At 40.2% G+C, this 24,841-nt stretch overlaps 1 protein-coding gene and 1 non-coding gene across 5 annotated transcripts in view; one reads left to right on the top strand and one right to left on the bottom strand.

Annotated features, from left to right (window-relative positions):
• The first annotated feature begins 270 nt into the window (after nucleotides 1–270).
• NKAIN2 (sodium/potassium transporting ATPase interacting 2) overlaps nucleotides 271–24,841 on the top strand; it is a 1,193,593-nt gene continuing 1,169,022 nt past the window's right edge. For all 4 annotated transcript variants that reach the window (XR_006060583.2, XM_004011146.6, XM_027972334.3 and 1 more), the window contains exon 1: nucleotides 271–674. Coding sequence is in view for 3 of the 4 variants with exons in the window: in XM_004011146.6 (XP_004011195.2) it covers nucleotides 621–674 (54 nt within the window). In the remaining variant the exon portion in view is untranslated. The remainder of the gene's footprint in view (nucleotides 675–24,841) is intronic.
• On the bottom strand, nucleotides 6,579–6,651 carry TRNAR-UCU (transfer RNA arginine (anticodon UCU)). Its single transcript has one exon. It is a non-coding gene; the product is annotated as a tRNA-Arg (tRNA).

Genomic DNA, 24,841 nt, shown 5'->3' with positions numbered 1-24,841 from the left:
GACCCCGCATCACGGCGCGCTGCAGCCGCCGCCGCCCGGGACCGCGAAGCCCGGACGCCCCCGCCCGGCCCGCGCTCCGCCCCCCGCCCGCCGGGCCCCGCAGCGCGGGGCGCGGAGGAGCCGCGGGCGGCGCAGCGAGGCGGGCAGCGCCCCGCACGCGCTTCTGCCGCCCCCGGAGCCGGCGCGTGGAGAGTGCGGGGCGAGCGCGCGTCGGGCGGCGGCCGCGCTGGGGGGGGCGCGGGGCGAGCCGGCGCGGGGAGCGGCGGGGGCGAAACTTCGCGGCCAGATGCCCGAGGGCGCGGCGGCGCTGCGAGGCTGCCGCTGCTGCCCCTGCGGGCCCCGGGCGCGTCTCCGCGGGCGGCGCTGCCCGCGGCGCGGCGTGTGCACCGAGCGAGTGAAGGTATGTGTGGCGGGCGCGGCTGGAGCTGCCGCCGCCACCGCCGCCGCCGCGCCAGCAGGTCCTAATGCCTGTCACTTCCCAGGACGCTGGCAGCAGCAGCCCGGAGCCCCCGAGCCCTCGGCAGGTTCGCCCGTCCTTCCCCGCGATCTGATTGGATAAAGTGGGGGCTCGACGGTGGCCGACGTGGGACAGTCTGGCTGTGGCAGGGGTCTCGGAAACCATGGGTTATTGCAGCGGCAGGTGCACGCTTATCTTTATCTGTGGCATGCAACTGGTAAGTGACACTTGGGTCCTCTTATTCTGTAACGTACCACTGAGATAGTGGGCAGGGGAGGGCAGTAAAAGGTCTGCCGTTGATCAGAATAGAAGAAAAAAGAAAAGGTGACAGATATATTGCCTATGTTTAAAATGCTTTCAGGGAAATGTGCTGCGGGGTACGGGAGAGGTGAGGCTTTCCGCCCCCACCTATGTCTTTTCTTCTGAAGACAGTTTGGCAGGTTCGGGTTAAACTTGTCTTTAATTTCTTTAAGCAAAGCAAAGAGGTAGCTCTTGTTCTTTTATGCTTTGCGTTCCTATTAATGTAACAACATGATAGTCACATGCAATTTACTATACAGGTGTTAAAACAGAAATAGATTTTTTTTTTTACTTTTTTTCTGTATACTAATTTTTGCAGTATCTTTGTTTCTTCATCGACGTGTATTATTTTTCAAGAAATATATTGTGTAAAAAGTATAAGGCTCTAACAAACCATTTTGTAGTGCAGATAGTATCCTTACAGCAGTCTGATCTACAGGACACACCGAGTTTTAAAAGTATGTAGATTGAAGAGAAATACTTAGATGAGCAACAGCATTGCTATAGACTGAACCAGTAGCCCTGAAATCACACTTATTATTGATACAAACAATTCTAAGAAAAAATATTGTATCTTACATTATGGATGTAATTGCTTCTGAAATAGATACTGTTGTCTGATCCAGTGGGATGAAGAATTATATATACTTCTTGAGGAATGTTGTACAGTTGCAAAGAGGCAAGGAGCCAATAAAGGAAAACGTCATGTCTCTGAATTTGAATTCCTTAAAGGCAATAGAAGGAGGAGGTGAGGATAGTTTAGAGGTGAAAAATAAACCACTTTTACCAGTTAATTTGAGGTAGGAGGTACTTTCTTACTCCTGTTACCAACAGCTTTCCTTGCAAAGTATAAGTTAATCTGAATAGCCATTCACATTTCCAACAATTGTTTCATAAAGGCTAAAAGGACTACAAGACTGGAGATTTCTGAGAGCCCACTCAATAATCAAAAGAGTAAGGATTTGCTATTGAAACTGACGTGTTCTTCATTGTTTATCAGTTGTCATGAAGCTCATGAGTGGTGGTGGTTGTTTTCTTTAATATTTAGCTGAAGGAGTGCTTTTAGTTATATATTATCTTAAGGATGATTTTATTCCCCAGGAAAGTTATCTTGATGATGTATATTTTGGTCTGTGAATTACTTATGCACTAGGTTGTAAGAAGAAGAAGATGGAACTATAATTTTAAGAATGTTACATTTTCTTAGTTACTTGTGAAACAGTTTGTTTTTCTGTACCATATGTTCAATTAAATTATGCATTAAAGGTTTTACGGTTAATGATAAAGCTGATCAGAACAACTAGAGAGCTTACTTTGGTAAACTACCAGTAAGGCCAGGTATGCCAAACTGTATAAACATTTTCAAAACATTCTTAAGTTCATATATGATTCAGAAAAGAATACATTTGCTGATTCACTGTGTAAAAGCATATGAAGCTGTGAGAATGAGTGGGTGGGTAAGAGCGTTTTTATGCTCTTTTCAATTTTGAATTCTAAAAATGTGTTTTAGCTATCATTTAGGCTTTATTATGGTAAGTGTAGGCATTCGATCTATATGGCACTTTGTGTGATGAATACAAACTCTTCCAGAACTTAAACAGTTTCAGAAAAACACAAATATACAAATGGGAAGCTAAATATACAAAGTAGCATAATATGGCTAAAGGGGTGTGTGTGTGTGTGTGCGCGCACGCGTGCGATTATTTGTGTGCATGTATATATGCAGTGGTGTATTGGAAAGGTGCTATATCCCTTATGAAACAGAAATTCTGAATCAAAGCTAAGTTTTCTAACAATATAGAAGTAGCTGTGATATAAAAGTGTTCAAGCAGCTATACGTTTGAGTCCTAAGAGGTATTTAAGCTCTATAAGAATCTTGTGATTTTTCCCATCCAGGCTTTATGTGCCACCAGACTAATATAATTAGCAGCCATGTTAGTGCAAATGCAGAAGGAAAAAACGAAGGACTAAGAAGAAATCCGGTTTGTTTGACAGGGTGAAATGATCACTCTTAAAGGACTCCAGAGATTCTTGTTAATTGCTGCCTCTTAGAAATATAGTATTTAATTTTGAATAAAATAATTCTTTTGCCAATAGTTGCAAAATACTGGGAGAACATGCACCTGGGGGCCAGGGGCATGTGGGCACACACAGTAGGTGGGTTTCCTTTGTTCTTGATAGATTTTTGAAAACTTTATGTATCTTTGAGCTATTATGAGTAAAGTTTGTTTTATATGTAGCCAGATTTCCAGAATGTAACATTGTTTGACGCAACAGTTCACAAGTTTTGTTTACTTCTGAAGTGTTTAGTGTCTGTTGTAGTAACATTTGGGCTTTTTTGTAGCTGTGCAGAAAATTTTAGATTTATTCAAATAAATTGAAGCCAAAAATTAAGATAGAAATTTGATTAAGTTTCTTAGTTAAGTGACTATTAACTTTCTAGAAATATTTGACTCCCATTCTGTAAGTAGAGTGTATTTCAACTAGACTTTAAGGAGTATGTATGTCTACATAAACTTGCAACTAAACTTAGTCGGAGATGAGAACCTCGTTTATCAGTATGTTATCAGAGTATATATACAGTGTTCTGATCCTTTAACAAGTGAAGGACAGAGACACAGGATATAGAGAAACTTACCTGTCAGGATTCTGTATCTTTGTTTTTAATTATGCTAAATGTGCATTTAATTTTATATTTGGCAGACAAGTTTGGATAAACATATCTTCTTTGAAAAATCAGGAAATCAGTTCATAAGACAAGAAATTAGAAGCTCATGCTATAGAAATTTAGCACAAAACTTCCATTTTACAGAAAACGTGTCTGTATATATCATTCATTAAAATTTTCGAGCTGTATGATTACTCCAGCTTCAGATTTTAGGGCGATTCTGATGAAAAGGGGGTGTGAACTCTGGAAACAGATTTGCTGCCTTTGCAGAATCCAGGGTCTAAGCTCATAATCTGAAGAAGGGAATTTTCTTTTTATCATTTCTGTCCTTAATGCTCAGAAACTGAAGATATTAGATAGTTACAAAAAGCATCAGTGCTTTTTTAGGATGGTTATGGTGGTATAGGACAAGAACAATTTAACTTCTTTACAGCTTTCAGAAGTTTGTGAAAGAGTTTCTGCTGTTTTCCTTCAGTGTTTGGTTGACTCAAAAAGTACTTCATGTGAATGTTGAAAAAACACACAGATATCTCAGATATTTCTCAGTGAAAAATCAGCTCTAATCTGGAGGAGCATAATTTATTTTAGTTTGAAAAGACAGCTTTGCTTTCAAGTAAGGAAATTCTAAACCTCCCACATTTTTGTACCTCAGACTCCTATATGATACAAAGCCTATGTGTCATAAACTTTTGCAAGAAAGTACAAATTTATACAGAACAGATTAACACTTGAAAATGCCATTCTTGCCATTTGCTCTATGAAGTATTGCTAACTTGGAGCAGGTGCAACTAACAATTAGATTAGCACACGTGTGTGCAGCTGCGTGGAGAAGCAGGTTTGAGACAATTAAGAATGATCAGTTGCTTTCTACTGCATAGTTGCTAAGCTTTTTGGAGGTACACATTTATGGAGAAGGCCTTGAGTGCTTAGATGGACTAAATATAAACAATTTTGTCATGATTATGGAGTACTTCAGGGGCGTCAATCGTGATTTTATGCAGTGTTTATAGTTACAAGTTCTTTAGTTACTTAAAACAAAATAAAGCATGGACATGAAGTGACTTGAAAAGTGCAGGTAGAATCTTATGATTTTCCTAGGTACATATGACAAGTTTGAAAATTCTCTGAAAAAGTGTAGAACGTTATCTGTCACAACTTCTCTCTAGGAATTTAAAATTTTAGAGTTAAATGCCATTGGTAATAAAATCTTGAGGTCATTGACTGATCTGATTCATGGAGAAGACGAACAATTTCCACATAACATTTCAGAAACTTATGGTGGAAGAATACGCTGAGAGTTTGCTAGGTTGTAAAATAACAATAAATTTCTTCCTTTTAAATGTTTTCTGTTTTCACACCCTGACATCATCCTGTGTGTCTTTGTCTTTAATTCACTCTTCCATTGTTATTGAGCATCACTCTGCTCTAACATTGACCAGAAAAAAAAAAAAAAAAAGATGTGGAAACTTCTCCCAGTGCCCAGCTCTGTTTCTTGGTTCGCAGACCAAGGGCAGCTTCTTTTCTCATACACCTGAAGTTGCATAGAACCAGTCTCTGCAGAGCTGTTTTGCCTTCTTTCTCAGATAAAGGCTTGCATGGGGAGCATCCCATGCACAGGATGCCAGAGTCATCTGGCTGGGGGCCCGTATGTGGGCAATGGCCCAGATATGCAGATGGGCATTCCACCAGCTTTTTCCTCTGATGCTGCTTTGGTTTGGGGTCAGATCCTCTACTTGCCCAGTCAAGAATTTCAGAATGGCAGCCAGGGACTTCTTAAAATAGGAGGTCTGTATTTCTTGGTCTGTTTATTTTCTGTGCATGTGTGTACTTGACAGAAATAAAATCTGAGACATAAACACATTTTAACGCTTCTGTGTTTATACTAAAAATAGCAAATATTTAAATTGTGGTATCATTAAATACTTTTCTGTAAGTTGTCCCTTGGTATTTGCAGGGAATTGGTCCCAGGACCCCGCCCCTCCGTGGATCTTGCCTCTGACCCTCCAGTGCCTTGTGTAAAATGAGAGCCAGCTGTCCATTACCTGCGGGTTTCACTAAAATTTCAAGGATTTATGTCAGTTATTTAGTAGAATTTCAAGTAACTCAGTGTAATTTTTCCAAAAATAGATTTGAAATTACTATTGCCAATAATTGCTTCCCTATTTCTGTGCCTTGTAGCACACAAATATCAGAGCCCAAACACACACAGAATAATTACTTCAGTTCTGTTATTTCACCTATATAGTAAGCTCTTTCAATTTTGATTCCCCTTTTCCCCTTAGAACTTGATTATTGTTTATTTTAAATATACTAAAATAGATAGGCCATCAAGATATGATGCATCTATGTTTTTTTTCCACATAACAATACTAGAAGCTCTGTATTTATGCCTACATCATTTCTATGGGGTAGAAATAAAAGTGTATGACAACATTTGCTTGTACCAACACTAGGAAATTGAAAGACATTTAAAAATTATGAAAGCATAAGATAAAAGTATATCCTTATATTTCTCCAGATTAGTGTGGGACGTAAAATTTATAAACTCGTTTTCTCTTATTTTAATATCTCAGGTGTGTTTAGATTTGAAAGTTTTCACAATTTAAATGGCATATTTTCTTCATCTTCCTGAAATCAGTGTTTCCCGTTTTTTTGTTTTTTGTTTTTTGTTTTTTTGGTTAGTTTAAAATGGGTACTTTTGTCTGATAGAACTGGTCATAACATTTGATCTAACACAAGCTACAGTCTGTCTTTTTTTCCAACCTGGAATAGGAATGGAGTGACATCTAATGCTGCTGCTGCTGCTAAGTCGCATCAGTCATGTTGACTCTGTGGGACCCCATAGATGGCAGCCCACCAGATTCCCCCGTCCCTGGGATTCTCCAGGCAAGAACACTGGAGTAGGTTGCCATTTCCTTCTCCAGTGCATGAAAGTGAAAAGTGAAAGTGAAGTCGCTCAGTCATGTCCGACTCTTCACGACTCCATGAACTGTAGCCTACCAGGCTCCTCCATCCATGGGATTCTCCAGGCAGGCATGGGATTCTCCAGGCAGGAGTACTGGAGTGGGGTGCCATTGCCTTCTCCGCATCTAATGCTAATATATATATACACACACATATATAGGCCACACCAGGAAGCATTTGGGATCTTAGTTCCCCAATCAGGGTTTGAACCTGTGTCCTCTGCAGTAGAAGCACAGAGTCTTAACCACTGGACCACCAGGGAAGTCCCAAATGCTGATAGTTTTTGCCTTTTAAATGACTTTGGATCCTGCATGCAAACCCTGAACCCCATAAAAACTCTTTTTTGAACAGTTTACAAGTAAACTAACTTTTATGTGCCCTTTGGAAAAAAAACATTCTTTTTATAATTTGTTATGCTTTCAAAATCCATCTTTGTAAAACACTATAAAAATAATAAAAATGGTTACTATTTATTGAAAGCTCTTTCTGGCTAAATGCTAATCTGAACTTCTAAAGGTAAAAAAAAAAAAAAGTGTGCTTTTTTTCATTGATTCCTTTCCATTAATTCTGTGAGGTAGGTAATAGATATTAATATTCCCTCTGTAAAGAGAAGCAAACAGGTTCTGAAAGTTCAGGTGACTTAAGTCACCCCCTTAGTGGTAGAGCTTGGATTCAGAGTCAAGTCTAACATGACTTTAAGCCTGACGGAGGTTGAGTCACTGTATACATTACACATTCGCATCTATGTACCCCAGGGTGCATGAAACCATATCAGTAGCTTTACATTTGTTTTACTAACAAAGGCCGTATTATCCACCTACTGATTCCCTGTCAACGCTGTAATCAGCGTGAGACTCAGCAGGCTGGGAGAGGAGGCTTGATGCCAGGCCCTTGTCCACACCTGGCTGGACCAGGTGGACTTGGGGTTTCACGACTTGCAACTGCCAGTGTGTGGACTAGAGAATCGGAGAGGGTGTCCCTGCAGAGCCAGTACACCTGACCGTCCCTCTGAGATTTTGAATGTGTCCTAACACTGCAAACACACTTGTAGTTCTGCCCTAGAGAAATAACTTCTCATAGTAAGGCTGTATTTCTGTCATTGTTCAAAGGTAGATTAAAGAAATGTTATAGCTGCTCTGCATTTCTGGCCACTGTGGAGGTGGACACTTTGATAGGTATGTTTAAAAACAGTTCCAGGGAGGACCTCCCTGGTGGTCCAGTGGCTAAGACTCGGAGCTCCCTATGCAAGGGGCCCAGGTTCAACCCCTGGTCAGGAGCTAGACCTACATGCCACAACTAAGACCCAGTGCGGCCAAATAAATATGTCTAAAACAGTTCCATGGGAAGAAGAAATGTATTCATTTTTCTCAAATTCCTGTTCTTTTTGAAACCAGTGCCAGATGAATGGTTAATGCAAGGTGATATTATTTGCCTATTGTTTATATATATTTTAATGTGTCTCAAATCCAAAGTCCTTTTAGACCATTATTGGTGGGGATATTCATTAAAATTATTTTTATTGGAAATAATCACTTCAAGTAATAGGTTATTTAAAATATGTATTGCATTGAAGATCATAGAAAATTCTGGAACATAAGTGTACCTCAAATTCACCTTCAGGGCTTTTCCCACGCATGTCAGTAGGCCCACCCCAGTGTTTCTGATTCTTAAATTTGCATTTCTGAAGACTCCCAGGTGACACTACAGGTCAGACTGAGAATTACTGGCCTAGAAGTTAGGTCTTTACTTAATGGTGTTGCAGGAGTGCCTGAGCTTGTTTTGAAAATTCTTCAACCCAACTTAGATAATTTCTTCCTTTTTCCTGTTACAGACAGGAAAGAAAACTTTGCTTCAGGATCAAGCTTGATTGTTTCCGACTTCTAGCTTAGTCCTCTTCAGAAGTTTAAATAAGGGGAAAGAAAGTTCTTTTCACAGCATTTGTGTCTTTGCAATGAAGAGAGAAAAATCTGAAAGAGACCCAGTGCCTCTGGTCTGTACCCTCTATGCCTAGTAATGCTGGAGTGCAATTGGTCCATTCAACTGCTTCTCTTTGCCAACCTCGCCCCATGGTCTGAATTTCTGGAATAGCTTCTCACTGTGCTAAGCACAGGCCTGCGAGAGAGAGAGAGAGAGAGAGAGAGAGAGAGAGAGAGAGAGAGAGGACGGAATATGCTGGAAAAGCACTGGACTCAGTGAGAAGGCACATGTTTTCTATACACTGTCTAGGGCATCTGTACAGGACAAGTAAATAAGTGTGACTTTGCTCAAGCCATTTATATTCCTGGTGCTGTTTCCTCCTTTGAAAAGTGGGGCAAATGATTCCTGACCCATTTACCCTACAGAATGCTTAGGAGCATCTGCGAAAATGTGCTGAAAGTTTGCATGAAAGCGCTTCACACTTGTGAGGCTTCATTGTTGTGTTACGTCTGATGCCTAGAAAATGTTTCTCATTCTTCCTAGTTTAAACTTTAAGAGCTGTTCATCCAGTGAGACTGGGAATAGTTGTAGGGGTGCCTATGTATCATTTGACCAGTGGCCCTAGTTGCAAAAATTAGTTTTTTTGTGTTTTTTTCATAGAAACATTTTTTTCCTACCTGCTCATCATTTTTGGGAGGGAGTATATGAATAAGGATTACAATCATAGAGGAAAATGACTTGAAATAGATAAACAGTATACTTGTATGTGTGATATACCTACTCTAAGTGTTCATGAAGAATTAAACTTAGATGTCAGAAGCCAGTCTGCATTCTGCTTGGCCTGGCAGCATTTTGAAAACTGCATTCTGTGGGTGCTAGTTCTGCAAAATCAAATACTCCCTGAACATGAGCTGTGAGATTAAATACATTGTGGGTCTCTAGAGTCATCATCCTCTCTCCTACATCCTAAGGCTCATGATTCGTGTTAGTGTTTCTGCAGCTCCTAGAAGTCTAGAACTAAAGAAATCTGAGCTTAATTCCCTTCAAGTTTTTGAACACAAAGTGTGTGCAACAAACCAAGGAACCCTTTTTCTCATATCCTCTATTAATCTTGCATGGAACTAGTATTCTCAGGAACATGTATCAGTGAATATTGCTCTAGGCTCATGATGCAATCTGAAAGTTAATAATATTAAAGTATTATCTAAACAATCCTTGATGGCTAAAAATTCAGTATGGAAACTCTTAACTTTGGAAGAAGGTATCTCCCAAAGTATAATACATAAAGATGTTTAAGAGTAGCAAGTATTATTATTCCATAGTTAAAATATGAATAAATAGAAGGGACTTTTGCTTTCAGCTGCATGCCTTTTTTTTTTTTTAATATGTTTTATTTGTTCTGCTTGAAGCTATGTTTTGGTAACTAAAATCACAGCCCTTCACTTTGAAATTCAGTCAGATCCAATTGCTGTTGCTGCCAGGAGGATGCCAGGTTGCCAGTTTCAAGGATGTTTGGAGCTTGAGAACGCCTGGGAGAGCGTCGCTGCAGAAGCACTTTCTTTTAGAAGCCATGGCTGAGGAGCAGTATCCTACAGCTAAAACCATATCCTACAGCTAAAACCACACTCCCTCTTCCAGCATTATGCCCTGAATGTTTGCAGGGCGGGTGGTGAAGAGTCCTCATACTGACTTTTGTTTTCTGATCAGTGCATACACTCGAAAACAGTCATGCATTTAAAAACCCCAACAATGCTGTATTCTTTGAAAACAAATGGGTCTTGGTTTGGAATGGAGGAATCAAATCTCTCCTGTTAACAGAAGTCTTTGTGTACCTCTGTAAAGTGCTAATTGCGCAACAGAACAAGGAGGCATTTCAGATCCTTTAACTGACAGCTGTGTGTCAAATGATGGCCGGTCAGGGTTGTATCTGACATGCCCCATGGTAGGGAATTCATATGACCCTCTTCTAGCCATAGGAGATATACAAAACTGGTCTTCAGAGTATTTTTTTTAAAGGACAATCTCTGATGCCACTGAGAAACAAAAGTGGGGAGGAGTTCTACAGGCCCTGGGGAGCAGAGAACATTCAAGCCTGATGGTGTGCTGCCTTCTCTGGCCCCTGCCTCTAGTCAAGGAGTCTTTCTTCTGCCTCGATTTGAGTACTTCCTTGTCACAGAGCTTGCAGTGGTGGGAGACAGCTTGCTCCTGGAAGTTATAACTCATCCCCAGGGACACGGTGATTCAGACCTAATTCCCTTAATCTATAAAATGGGGATCAGAGATGGTGTATCCTTCAGCTACGTATTTGCTCCACTTGATTAGTCTGAGGTACCGAGATGAGATTAGGGTCTATGCTGCTGCTGCTGCTACTAAGTCGCTTCAGTCATGTCCCACTCTGTGCGACCCCATAGACAGCAGTCCACCAGGCTCCGCTGTCCCTGGGATTCTCCAGGCAAGAACACTAGAGTGGGTTGCCATTTCCTTCTCCAATATTAGGGTCTATACATGTGTTTAACTCTGGTTTCTGGGAGTGGTGAGGGAGCTGCATATTTGAAGGATTTAGACGCTATTGTAGATTTGTTAATACACAGCTGGTATATAAAGAACCCTAACTTTTGGGTATTTTTTAAAAATTTATTTTTAATGGGAGGATAATTGCTTTACAAGGCTGTGTTGGTTTCTGCCCTACGACAGTGTGAATCAGCCATGGGTATATTATGTCCCTCCCTCTTGAACCTCGCTGCCACCTTGCGCCCCTCTAGGTTGTCACAGAGCCCCCGTTTGAGCTCCCTGTCTCATACAGCAAATTTCTACTGGCTCCCTGTTTTGCATATGGCGATGTATATGTTTCAGCGCTGCTCTCTCAGTTCATCCCACCTTCTCCTTCGCTCTCTGTGTCAGTGAGTTCTTTATGCCTGTGTCACTATTCCTGCCCTACAAATAGGCTCATCAGTCCCATTTTTTCTAGATTCCATGCATATGCATTAATATACAATATTTGTTTTTCTCTTTGTGATTTACTTCTGTCTGTAAACAGACTCTAGGTTCATCTTCCTCACTAGAACTGGCTGAAATTCGTTCTTTTTTTATGGCCAAGTAATAGTCCATTGTATTTATATACTACATCTTCTTTATCCAGTCATCTGTCGATGGACTTACAGGTTGTTTCCGTGTCCTGGCTATTGTGAATAGTGCTGCAATGAACATTGGGGTACATGTATCTTTTTGAATTATGGTTTTCTCAGAGTATATGCCTGAGTCTTTTTTTTTCCTTCTTTCTTTTTTTAATGAAGCTTGCTCACAAATTTGATGATAGCACGTTCATAACTTATGATATTCTAAAATATAGGAGCTGTAGTATTATAGTATTATGTATTCTTTACCCTTACCAAGAGGAAGTAATGGTGTTTCATTTTGTCCATCTTTCACAAAGTGTCGGTTCAGTTTAGTCACTTATTCATGTCCGACTCTTTGTGACCCCATGGACTGCAGCACACCAGACCTCCCTGTCCATTACCAATTCCTGGAGTTTACTCAGACTCAGGTCCATTGAGTTAGTGATGCCATCCAACCATCTCATCCTCTGCCGTCCCCTTCTACTGCCTTCAATCTTTCCCAGCAACAGGGTCTTTTCAAATGAGTCAGTTCTTCACATCACGTGGCCAAAGTATCAGAGTTTCAGCTTCAGCATCAGTCCTTCCAATGAACATTCAGGACTGATTTCCTTTAGAATGGCCTGGTTTGATCTCCTTGCAGTCCAAGGGACTCTTAAGAGTCTTCTCCAACACCACAGTTCAAAAGCATCAATTCTTTGGTGCTCGGCTTTCTTTGTAGTCCAACTCTCACATCCATACATGATCACTGGAAAAACCATAGCTTTGACTAGATAGACCTTTGTTGAGAAAGTAATGTCTCTGCTTTTCAATATGTTGTCTAGGTTGGTCATAACTTTTCTTCCAAGGAGTAAGCGTCTTTTAATTTCATGGCTGCAGTCCCCATCTGCAGTGACTTTGGAGCTCAAAAAAATAAAGTCTGTCACTGTGCCCACTGTTTCCCCATCTATTTGCCATGAAGTGATGGGACCAGATGCCATGATCTTAGTGTGATCATGATCACAAAGTGTGGTTCCATTTTATTCAATCAAAAAGTGACAATCAAAATATGGTTGTTCAGTAGCATTTATGAACCTAAGTTTTGCTTCTCTTTTGGCCTGGTCTTGAAGGTTTTCCACTTTCTTCTATGGGGTGCGGAGGCGCTGGGGGCAGGGGAAGAGGAGAGTGTCTGGCTCTTGAAAGTCTTGGAGTTCAAAAGCATGCGATACTACTCTTGATGATATATATTTTAAAGGACAGTCTGATAAAGTCTGTGAAGTTGACAGTGAATTCATTAATGAATTTTCTCCAGAACATATTTCTGGTTTTTTCTCTTCCTGGGAAGTTCCATAGGCTCTTAAGATCTATGGGACAGTGTTTTCCCAGATTACCATTTTACGGACTGTCTCAGAATAGATTTGCTTTTGTTCAAAAAAGGCTGCCCTTAAAATCAGGGAAGTGGCATAAGTTCAGTTTATGTTTAGTAAATGTTGACCTTGTTAACAGCAGTGTTTGGTGACCTTTAATTATATGCCTCTCTGATTTTAATCCTTAGGGGAAACCTGTTGGTTTTCACTTTGTCTTCTCGAGAATGAGATAATGATCTCTCTGTTACTGCGCCTACTTTGACTGTACAGTTTTGTTAAGAATGACTGTGACCTAAAATCTTAACTTTTCTCATAAATTGAGAGAAATAAATCCTAGTGAACTTTTTTGGAGATTTGTATGGCAGTTTGATGCAGAGTTTACATACAAAATAGTTCTGTTGTTGTCTGTTGCTGTTAGGCCCATCTTTTAATTTCATCTTTTCTTATGTGAATAAAAAAATATTACATATTGAACTTTAAGGGCAATAGATGGGTGAGAAATGTTAGCAAAGTCAGAGACACAGTAATCTTTGCCTAGATGGAATGTGAGCTTTGGGGGTTGAAAAATAACTCAGCAACACTAAATACCTCCTTTTACAAAATATGTCTCTCTGAAAGTCTTTCTGATAGTCTTTCTGATGTGTTTGAATGCAACCCTTAGATGGACCATTACCAGTCATGTGCAGAGAGCCAGATGTACATAGAGCCCTGCCCTGGGTTGTTGCATGATGGAGAAGACCAAGCAAAACTCCAGGAATCAACCTACGGCTGATTCTTAACCTGCAACACTGTATTCCAGTTATGATCATTAAAAATAGTGGGTGAATGAGTGAATAATGGAAGGAAATGAAGGGATTATCAAATCAGCTTTATCAAGGAGGATCTGTGAAATGGCCACACATGAAGAGCATAAGGACATGTGCTCAACAAATTGTTTCTCTACCCTTTTCACAATTGGGCATGATCTAACTGATAGGAATATCAAGTTGTGCTTCTGTCGTAAATTGATTAATATCTAGTGGTTTTAATATCTAGATTACTTTAAGTTGCGATCTGATCCGTATTATTTGTTTACTAACATATCCAACTTATTGAATATGGTAATAGTTAAAATGTTTTAATGTTCTCAGTTCATTACGTGCTGTAAAAATCACATTTAAGCCGATGATAAATCAGTTCATTGGTGGTAAAAGTACATGTTGATGTAAACTGGGCCGTTGTGGTCCATTTTTTGAAAATGAGTTCATATAGTTTAAATTCATATTGCCTAGTTTTACTTAATGTAATTTGAGACAATACTACTTAGATATTCTGAAGATTAGAAAAAAATACAATTTCTGTAGAAAAAATACAGTTAATTTTGTTTTTATATTTCACATCTGTGGAATAGTAGTTTTTAACTTTTTGTGTATCATGAACTCTTTTGAGAATCTGTTAAAACTATGAACCCTCTCACTAGAAAAATACCCAGGCAGCTAAAAGAGAGTCACAGATTTCTTAACTGAATTGATAAAGCGTAGATGACAAAGGCCTGATAAATTTTTGCTTCTTTATTTTCTTTTTTTGGTCAAGGGATATCTACCATTTCATTAAGAGCTCTTACGTAGTAATGATCTCTTTCTTTCTTTTGTTCCTTTCTTCTTTCTTTTTTAATTGAAGTATTCATTGTTGTTCAATTGCTAAATTGTGTCCAACTCTGCGACCCCATGGACTGCAGCAAACCAGGCTTCCCTGTCCTTCACCATCTCTTGGAGTTTGCTCAGACTCAGGTCCATTGAGTCAATGATGCCATTCAAACATCTCATCCTCTGTTGCCCCTTTCTCCTCCTGCCCTCAATCTTTCTCAGCATCAGAGTCTTTTCCAATGAATCCTCTCTTTGCATCAAGTGGCCAAAGTGTTGGAGCTTCAGCTTCAGCATCAATCCTTCCAATGAATATTCAGGGTTGATTTCCTGAATATTAGGATTGATTGGTTTGATCTTCATGAGTCTTTCCCAGCACCACAGTTTGAAAGCATCAGTTCTTTGGTGCTCAGCTTTCTTTATGGCCCAGCTCTCACATCCATAATGACTACTGGAAAAACCATAACTTTGACTAGATGGACCTTTGTTGGCAAAGTGATGTCTTTGCTTGTTAGATTTGTCATACCTTTCCTTCCAAGGAGCAAGAGTCTTTTAACCTCATGGCTTCAGTCGCCATCTGCAGTGATTTTGGAGACTAAGAAAATAAAGTCTGTCACTGTCTCCACTTTTTCCCCTTTTTTTGCCATGAAGTGATGGGACTGGATGCCATGATCTTAGTTTTTAGAATGTTGAGTTTTAAGCCAGGTTTTTCACTCTCCTCTTTGATCCCCATCAAAAGGTGCTTTAGTTCCTCTTCAGAAGTATACTTGATTGCTTATAAGTAATATTAATTCAGATACTTTGAATTCAGGAACACTTGAAGATATATATGTATGTATGATATATACAACTATATATTGTTAAGATATATACACATGCATGTGAGTACATATATATGTGTTTGTAATATAAGATGGAAGCTGAGAGTGGATTTGGGTTTTAGAAACAAAGTTGGACCTCTGTTAAAGATATTAAATGATATGATTTCTGAAAGTAACAATAGTGTAGATCCCTACAAAATAATACAGAATGATAACTGCTATAAGAGAAGTAAGCATAAAGTCCTGGGAAGATTTGGGGAAAGGTATACGTTTTCTTCTCATAGGCCGATTTCAGAAGGTATGAAGGGCTGGTGTATGATAGTAAAATTTTCGTGACTATAGACTAGAGGAAACAGAATCCCAGGAGGAAGAATGATAGTAGCAAAAAGGTGAGAATGAAAGGGTCAGCACTTGGGGCAATGAGGAGTCCGACATGCTGGCAAGTTGAGGGGAAGTGGGGGCAACGCAGGGAATGGAAGGGGCAGGGCTGCAGTCTGTGGATGACTTGAGTACTTTGGGAAGGAGTTTAAACCTTGAAGGATAGGATTTGTGTCTCTCTAGATGTTAATTATCAAGCTGAATGGCCCAGTTCTCCATAGTGGAATAAGAAACAGCATGATATAAGAGTAAGGGTTTGGGGCAAGCTCTGTGGGGAATATGAGGGCAAAGCAGCAATAAATTAAACTGATTACTAAATTGATCCGAGGTCTTGGTGAGACTGAGGGATGTGCGTCTGTGGGGGAACCAGGTATGTCTCCGTCATGACCCAGCTTTCTAAGAATTGGAATGGAAGTGCAGAAAATGGAAGTTTCCTTGTTCTAAGATGAAATAAAACCGAGGGTCTGTGAGAGCTCTTAGCTGTCCGTGAGAATAGAATGTCTGACCAACTATAGGACTGGGTGGGAAAAAAATCAATGTCAGATTGGAAGGGTTAGTTAGGTTACTGGATTCTCATTGCGGACACTGGAGAACAAGAAGGCGGGTCTAGCAGAAGGAAGATAATAGAAAAGGTGGGAGGAATGTGGTTGGTAGGAGAGATGGCCGATATCCTTCTTGAAGAGGAGCAGTGCCTAGGTAATGCAGAGGCCCTTGATTGGCCACTGAGTTGGATGGAAGGTTTGTTTTCTCAAAGGATGAGAGCCAATGAGGTCCTTCGGTTAGAAGAGACATCATTCTGTATTCTGACCTTAATAAATATGATCAGAAATATGGGACTGAAAGGGAACATAACCAGGAGGCAAGAAAGGTGTTCTGAGGATGGTAGATATTTGAAATAATTATACAAATAGTAATTTGTAATAATTTGGGGAGAGTTTGGTTTAACCAAGTGATTGGAGCTAGAAAAGAAGGATGGTTAGGGAGAGTCTGGAGGTAGCTAGGATAAGGGTGATGAATTGGGAGGGAATGGGAATATTCGTTCAATGAGTACGTGAGGGGAGTAACTAAGGAAGAGACAAAGTAGGCTTCAGGCAAAGCACTTTCTCAGCTTCAGCAAAAACATTACCATTTTGGATTGGATGGTTCTTTGTAGCGGGGGCTGTCCTCTGCATTCTAGAGTGTCTTGCAGCATGCCTGGCCTCTACGCACTAGATGCCAGTAACATATTCCTAGTTGTGACAACCAGGAACACCTGTAGACATTGTCAAATGGCAAAATAGCTCCCTCCGTGAGATCCACTAAGCTAAAAAGCGAGGTTCTAGAAGGAGCACTTAGAGGTAGAAGCAGGTTTCATTCGTAATAGGTTCTGAGTTGTCCAGAGGACAGTGCGGGTGATGGTGAAGGGAAGAGGGACCTGGAGGCTGGCTGCTGTGAGCCTGTGCGGGGATCATACTCCGAGGAGCACCGTGGACCTGCGTCATAGCCATCCTCTTGATCTATGGAAACAGAATCTTTAGGGAAGCAACCTAGCCATCTAGAGATTTTGAAAATGAAGTGATTTTTCTGTGTGTTTCCAAGCAGGTAGTAAATTAGGAAGAGTGGGCTGGTGGGATAGCAGCTATGGAGTTATGGAAAAAAGCAGGCGGGGAGACAAAGGGGATTGGGAGGTAGGTTGAGATGTACATTAGGGAAGGGGAGTGCTGAGTAAGCAGTTGTGCGCATATCAACTGGAGAGACAATGTTGAATCTAAATTTATTTGGAAGCTGCTTTTTTATGGTCAATTGTCTGCTCAACCAAGCTTTTGCATTCTTGGCTGTTTTGCTCAGTTTAGTTTGAGCCAGGTGGCTGTTATGTAAGACTCAGTGAATGTCATCTTTCCTTTGGTACCAGAAATGACTATTGAGGACCTTGACACTTAATTTGTCCTTTCCCTAATCTGCTAAAATGTACACATACTATGTTTGTCTTTGCAAAACTTCTTAAAATTTCAAATAAAGAATATGCATTCATTATGAGGTAGATATGTAATCGTTTACATGAAGAGGGAGATGTGAAAAGTTTTTGGTCAAAGTATGAATTTTTAATTTTATAAAAGATTTGTATAAGAGTTAAAAATACGATTATAATTTAAAAGGTAAACGTTTTTTAAGAGTAAAGACTTGGGTAACTTTTTCTTCCTTTTATAGAAATGCACACGCACACACATACACACACAAACACACACAAGTGACAACTACTGCCTGTCAGGAACTTGCAATTAAAAATACTTAAGCTGTTTATATTTCTTAGGTGATACCCCAAACCTGAGAATATTCAACAGGCATTTTAATATTTGATAGTCGGATTCACCAGAAGGCCCAATTTTTGCTGAAGAAGGATAGTAAAACAGCAGAGATTCATCTTTTAAATTATCCTGTCTTAAACTATATAATGTCTCTTGTTCCAACTTAATTTCTTCTGTCAACTCAGTCTTTTGGTGGACTCTAACTTGTATTCCTGGAGAGAGGGGAGTAAGTGATAGACTTCATGAAGGTCCCTTTGACTTGATGATTTTATGATTAAATTTTGTGTTTGAAAATTGCCTTTTTTCTGGGGAGAGCCAGGTCAGAAGGTGCTTTTCTACTCCTGATTTTATGGATTAATATAGCACCTCATGCATTTTTCTTTAACACAGTTCAGGCAAATTAACAGAAATAAGAGGCAAAAAATCTGCTTAGTAAACTTAGAACCAGGTGCATATGAAGTTTTTCTTATTGCCAGTGATGGTGCAGTCCTCCTAAAAGTATACTTGGATCCTCTGAAAATGTAGGTGTGGTGGGCGGCAGGTGTACTGGGTGTGGGATCAGAGCAAGGCAAGGAGGAGTGGGGATAAAAATGATGCTTTCATAGGGATCAGCTTGGGTGTTCTGGCTGTATGTGAGAGGAGGGAAAGAATTCACTGTGCACCTCTTGGCGCATCGCTGTCCTGGGTGTGGTAGGTTTTTAGCAGGTCTTGTTAACAGCATAGCCATAGTGTTCAGGGTGAACAGTGGAGCCCACATAAAGCACCAGGGCAGAGTGAAATAGAAGCAGAGAATGGAGAAGCATACTGTATTCAGATGAAACCCACGAAAGTTTAGGTAGGCCAGATTGCAGTAATCCCCCACTGGAATTTAGCCAGGACACACATTAGCGCAGGCTACTTTCTGTCTAGCCTAATTAAAGTATTGTTGAGAACTAACAAAGTTGGCTGACTTGCAAAAATCAGTGCTTGTTCAAATTTGTAAGTTTAAGTGCTTAACAGTATGACCCGATTTTTATGCTGGGGTCATCTTATTAATTAAAGTTTTCCAGTCATCTAATTAGAGAATACAGTCTGAACTGAGTCTGGAGGATTCCCAGTCTTACTTGCTAATTTAAAGGAAAGTGGAAATGCAGAAGAGTTCTCAAAGCAATGCAATGGAAAGTGAGACTCTGGACATGCCTTGAGAGATGCCCAAGACCAGCGGGGTAATTATTTAGGATGTGCTTCCAGTAGAGACATTAAAGGAACACCAGTGAGCTAGCTTTTAAACATAGAAATCTGTGCCAGCCCCCAAATTAACTCTTGGACCAGAATATGAGCGAACATTGGAAAGCTGGAAGGCATGACCAACACGACTTATTGAAACTAAGCATTTGCTCATTGATGTTATACCAATTTTTTTTTTTCCAGCTTGAATAATACTTTGTCAACACAGAAGAAAGAGAAGGAATAGTCTAAGACTCTAAATGATTACCTGACACTTGAAAGCATCGTCTCTCGGGAAAAAAAAAAAAAAAGCAGTAGATAAATATATTCCATGTGTTTTCTGAAGGTAAAGTCCTGTAACTGAGATGTTACATGTAAGTCCTTAAAAGCCTGGAGTTGTCATCAGTGTCTTTATATTCACATCATGCTGAGCACAGTGCTGTATCCAAAATAAATAAAAAGCTTTCAAACATTTATTCAACATCTGTTATGTGCCACTCACTGGGCTAAGCAGAAGGCGTTAAAAGAAGGACAGAAAGGATTTGGCCAATGTGGAGAATACAGGGTCGGTGGCTATCTGGCAACTGAGCAATTAATCATAATTTCTCATTCTCCTGCTTAAGCAGCCAAAATCAACTCAGTGTTTGTCTGCAGGCTCTAGAAAATGAAGTATTGGTGCAAGACTTCAGTATTACAATAAGGACTGGTACTTATCACTTCACAATGGAACCCGAAGGTTGGAAGGGAGCCTTTAAATTTTTGTTGGGTATTTAAAAGAAGCTGCCTGTATTCTAGTGGTCTTGATCAGTTTTCTAGGTGCATGTTTGTGGGTGCATTTCCTGTTTGTGTGTCAGTGTGAGTGCTGGGACACAAATGCTCCCTCAGCTTTTCCATGCTGACCCATCCAGATGCTTTAGAGCTCAATAAGTCATGTTAGCATCCTGGGGGCTCTGCCCAACCGGAAGTTCTCCAAGACAGCTATTTCACAGACGCTAGGTGAGGGTCACAGGGGACCAGAAGTATTTTTATTTATGTGTCTTGTAGCATGGTTGAACTTTTAAAAATTTGATACTTGCTTTGAAATTAATCGGGATATTGTTGCCAGCCCTTATCTGTTTAGCAATAACCCCTCAGCAGTATTTTGTTTAAATCCTATAAGATGCCATCTAACTTAATACTTAAAAGTTAAACTATTATTCCTATTCTTCTATAAGAGACTTTTAAATAATACATTCCAAATTAAAATTTTAGCTTTAGGTCAGTTGCTTGGGTCTTGCCCAAGAAGCAGTTTGAATGCATATATCATAAACACAGAGGGGGAAAAAGTCTAGCTGTTTCAGAGTGATTTGGCCTGAAAATCATAGCAGCTGATGGTTTATATCAACAATGTTGCTCACAATTCATTTGAGCCATTGCTATTATGTTTTTAATGAGTGATGTTTCATGCCAGTCAAGCGCATATCACTAGATCATTATATAAATTGGCAATTTACAAGAAAATAAAGAACACTGACCTGAAAGGATAGAAATGAGGCATTTGTATATCCAGTGGGAGGGATGTGTGTGTGTGTGTGTGTGTGTGTGTGTGTGTGTAGGTATGCATGTGTGCTAAGTCTCTTCATTAGTGTCTGACTCTGTGTGACCCTATGGACCGTAGCCCGCCAGGCTCCTCTGACCATGGGATTCTCCAGGCAAGGGTACTGGAGTGGGTTGCCGTGCCCTCCTCCAGGGGCTCTTCCCAGCTCAGGGATCGAACCCATGTCTCTTAAGTCTCCTGCACTGGCAGGAGGGTTCTTTACCACTAGCATCACCTGGGAAGCCTGTGTAAGTATATACTTACATACATATCTTATCAGTTTTTCTTTTCATTGAGAAATTGAAGAAACCCTTTAATGAAACCTGGCTTCCTGATATTGTCCGTCACTATTTTAGATAGGGCATCTTATTTTTAGTTTGGAAGATGAGCTCAGCTGGTTTAGGCGAGGTGCTGATAGTACTAATGTTGATGTAAGATCCTAATCGGATGGGTAGTTCAAAGGGAATCATTGTCCCTTGATTTGATCATGCTGGCTCTCAAATTTATTTTTTGATCTGGCGTTTGACTTTGCATTATACCCAGAGAGCTGGAAATCACAAAGCTTTGCACCTTCAGAGTATATATAGATTGAGACCGTGTAATGTTACCTCACATACCCAGCACTCATTATCAGCAGTCTCTGTAAATGGAAGATTCTGTTCTGTAACAAAGGCTGTTTATTTTCATCATATGATAAGAGTGTGTGTTGGTTGCTCAGTCGTGGCTGACTCTTTGTGAGCCCCTGGACTGTAGCCTACCAGACTCCTCTGTCCATGGGATTCTCCAGGCAAGAATACTGCAGTGGTTTGCCATTCCCTTCTCCAGGGGATCTTCCCGATCCAGGGATTGAACTTGGGTCTCCTGCATTGCAGGTCTATTCTTTACCATCTGAGCCACCATCTAAGCCAGGGAAGTGCGTGATAAGAGAGGCCTATAGTTTGAACCCCCTGTGGGTGTGTAAGGGGTGGAGGTGGAGAGCTGGGCCAAGGGTTGGGAATATGGGAGAAGTAGGGAGACATTAAGTTAAAAAATACTTATAAAGTCTGTTCAACCCTTGAGTATATGTATAAGGTGATTTTAGAATCTAATTAAGGTTTTTGGTACTGTTCTTAAAGCTGGTGGAATAAAGCTATCTGAAAACCAGGGACAGTTAGGCGTAGAGTTAAATTTGGATATTTTTTTCTGCGATCTTTTTTTAATATATTTTTTAGTGAGATTATATATACTTGAAATAGAATAATCCCTTAAATTAACTGTTTTAGGCCTTATATGAAATTTAAAAATAATCTTAAAAAGTATTAATTTTCCCCTGTTACTACATTTAATGAGATAATTTAGGTGTTTCTAGGTAAGTGATTTACACAAATGTCAGAGTTCTTTGCAGTGGGATAGCGGTGATAAAAAATGCTCACAGGCTTCTGACAACTCATTTTATGCCTCAGTTGCCTGCTCCTCTCGTCTTTCTTCCTGACTTCAGGCATTTTTGAAGGCCTAGTTCTAGCTTTGCTTTTAGAATGATACGTTTTGGAGTGGATAAATCAGTTGGTCAATAAATATTGACTGAATGCACGCAATGGGATTTGTACAGAGTTTGGTGTTATGGAATATGTAGGGAGAAAAAAGCTTCCCTCCACCCTCAAAGGTCCATGGCTGGGTCTGGAAATTAAACTAATAAAGACAGAGTAACGGGAGAAAAACATGCAGGTTTATTTAATTTTTGTATGTCACAAGCGTCTTCATAAAAGGAGCCCAGAAGAAGCAATTTGCCCTGAGTACATGTGTGGTAGGTTTGAAGAGTGGGCGATTGTGTAGAAATATGAAACGTTGTAAGTGTAGTAAAATGGAGGAAGCTTGGTAAGCCTGTTAAAATTCTTGGCATCTCCTTGTCCTCAGAGACGAGGGTGCTCTTTTACTCTGGGTGTATAGAGAACACCTTTTACATGAGAGTTTTATGACCTGTTTCAAGGGAGAAGGCTGAAGGAGGTCAAAATGACTTTGCTTCTGCTGGTTTCAGACTCCTTCAGCTTAAAATATTCAGTGTGTCAAGGTGCCATATTTGGGGGTAGCATATCCTGAACCCCATCAGATTCAAAACAGGAAGATAATGATAAGCAGCTTTTCTTCCCTCTGGTCAGTAATACTAAAATGATTAGATTATCTCAGGGAAGTTTCACCAATGTGGCAAGTCCAGTTGAGTGTTGAAACAAGGATAAAATTTAGGTGATTGAACATCAGAGTTGAAAAAAGAGGCAGGAGCCTGGATTGATCCGAGACAGAACCCTCTTGTTTATTTATTTACTTAATTTTTTGCCATTTTGTGTGGCATGGGGGATCTAAGCTTCCCCACCAGGGATCAAGCTTGTGTCCCTTGCAGTGAAAGTGCCGAGTCCTAACCAGTGGACCACCAGGGAACTGCAGGACTCTGCTGTTTAGACTGAAGTTTTTATGTAGGTGTTGTGCGGGTTATGAATGGATAGAGTTAGTGAAGATTATGGATTTTGATGTTTAGTGTAATTTTTAAGAGTTCAGCTGCTGGAATCAGATTCTCAAATGCTGACTCTACAGTTTGTGTCTCCTTGCACAAATTGCTTCACCTCTCTGGACCTCACTTTCTGAATCTGTTCAAGGAGGATGATAGTAGTACTTACCTCATTGACTTGTTGGGAGAATTAAAGTAATTAATACATGTAAAATGATTATAATAGTCACCTGCACCTGTTAAACACTCAATAAATGTGACTTTTGTCATTAGGAAGAGTTTTGAAAACTGACGGAGGAGTTTAAGTTTTATGTGATAAGTGACAGCCAACATAGTTTCTTTATTATATAGTGACGTGTTCTAAGCATCATTTAAGGGAAAACTGTTAGAGAATATTGGACCAATTCCCATAGAGGAAAGCTTTAGTTGAGCTGTAACAGGACATACCTGGTTTTAAGATAATGAGAGCCTAGGATAATAGCTACAGTAAAAATGATGATAAGAAAAAAAAAGACCAAAAAAAATGTATTTTCCTTATAAAACATGTTTGATAAAACTGTCAGTACTTCTGTTGATAAAACAAGATCTCCAGGCCAGGTATGAAGAAATAGCAGCTTGGTGCTGCTTCCCATCATGTGGTGAGAGTGAAAAGAGAGGGTGCATAGCTGATAATGAATGATCTTCCCAGGAGTGATTGTTGAGATGGAATGACAGTTAGGGTCTTGGGCAGAGTGGTGGAGAGGGTGCTGGGTCAAAGTTCTCACGGAGGGAGGGGGGAGTGTTAGGAGGCAGTCAAGTTGGGAGAGGAAAGCTATTCAGGCAATGGCACCCCACTCCAGTACTCTTGCCTGGAAAATCCCAAGGACAGAGGAGCCTGGTAGGCTGCAGTCCATGGGGTCACTAAGAGTCAGACACGACTGAGCGACTTCACTTTGACTTTTCACTTTCATACATTGGAGAAGGAAATGGCAACCCACTCCAGTGTTCTTGCCTGGAGAATCCCTGGGACGGGGGAGCTTGGTGGGCTGCCCTTCATGGGGTTGCACAGAGTCGGACACGACTAAAGTGACTTAGCAGTAGCAGTAGCAGGAAATAAGTAGTAGGAAAAGAAGGCAAAATATATAGACCATTTCTTTAGAACCTGGGAGGCAGAATCCTTGGAGTTTAGTTGTAGATTTGCCATTAACTTCATGACCTTTGACAATTTGTGTGTTACTAATAGAATTTATCTGCACATAACTGAAAGTACTCATTTTTACATTTAGGAAGCACTTTGACTTTTTGGATTATCTTATATATACAGTAGTATCCATATAGCAAATTATCGGGATCCTGAAAAGAAGTAAAAGGGCTTCCTGCACATGTAGGGTGACCCAGCTCACACAATTCATGCACCAAGTAAGTGACTGAAGCTGATATACATTATTATCAGTTATTATAAACCATAGAAAACCATTTGAAGGCGTAGGGTGAAGAAAAGAAAGAGCTTTATGGTATGTGCACCAATGGCAGTGACAGCTATATTACCTAGTAAAAACCTGAAAGGGCAAAAGATAAGTGTAGCATTTGGGGACAATTTGAGGGGAGAGTACCATCAGCTCTGATTCACCTCGCCTTGCATTTGAGGGTGTTTTTTATAGGAGCTTAAAATAACTTTCAAAGTAATTTGCAGTTTAAAAGTTAGTGTCCCAGTTAGAAAGTGAAGAGTT

The sequence above is a fragment of the Ovis aries genome, chromosome 8 (assembly GCF_016772045.2).
Source record: "Ovis aries strain OAR_USU_Benz2616 breed Rambouillet chromosome 8, ARS-UI_Ramb_v3.0, whole genome shotgun sequence".
Taxonomy (NCBI): domain Eukaryota; kingdom Metazoa; phylum Chordata; class Mammalia; order Artiodactyla; family Bovidae; genus Ovis; species Ovis aries.
This window is presented reverse-complemented; position numbering and strand designations above follow the sequence as displayed.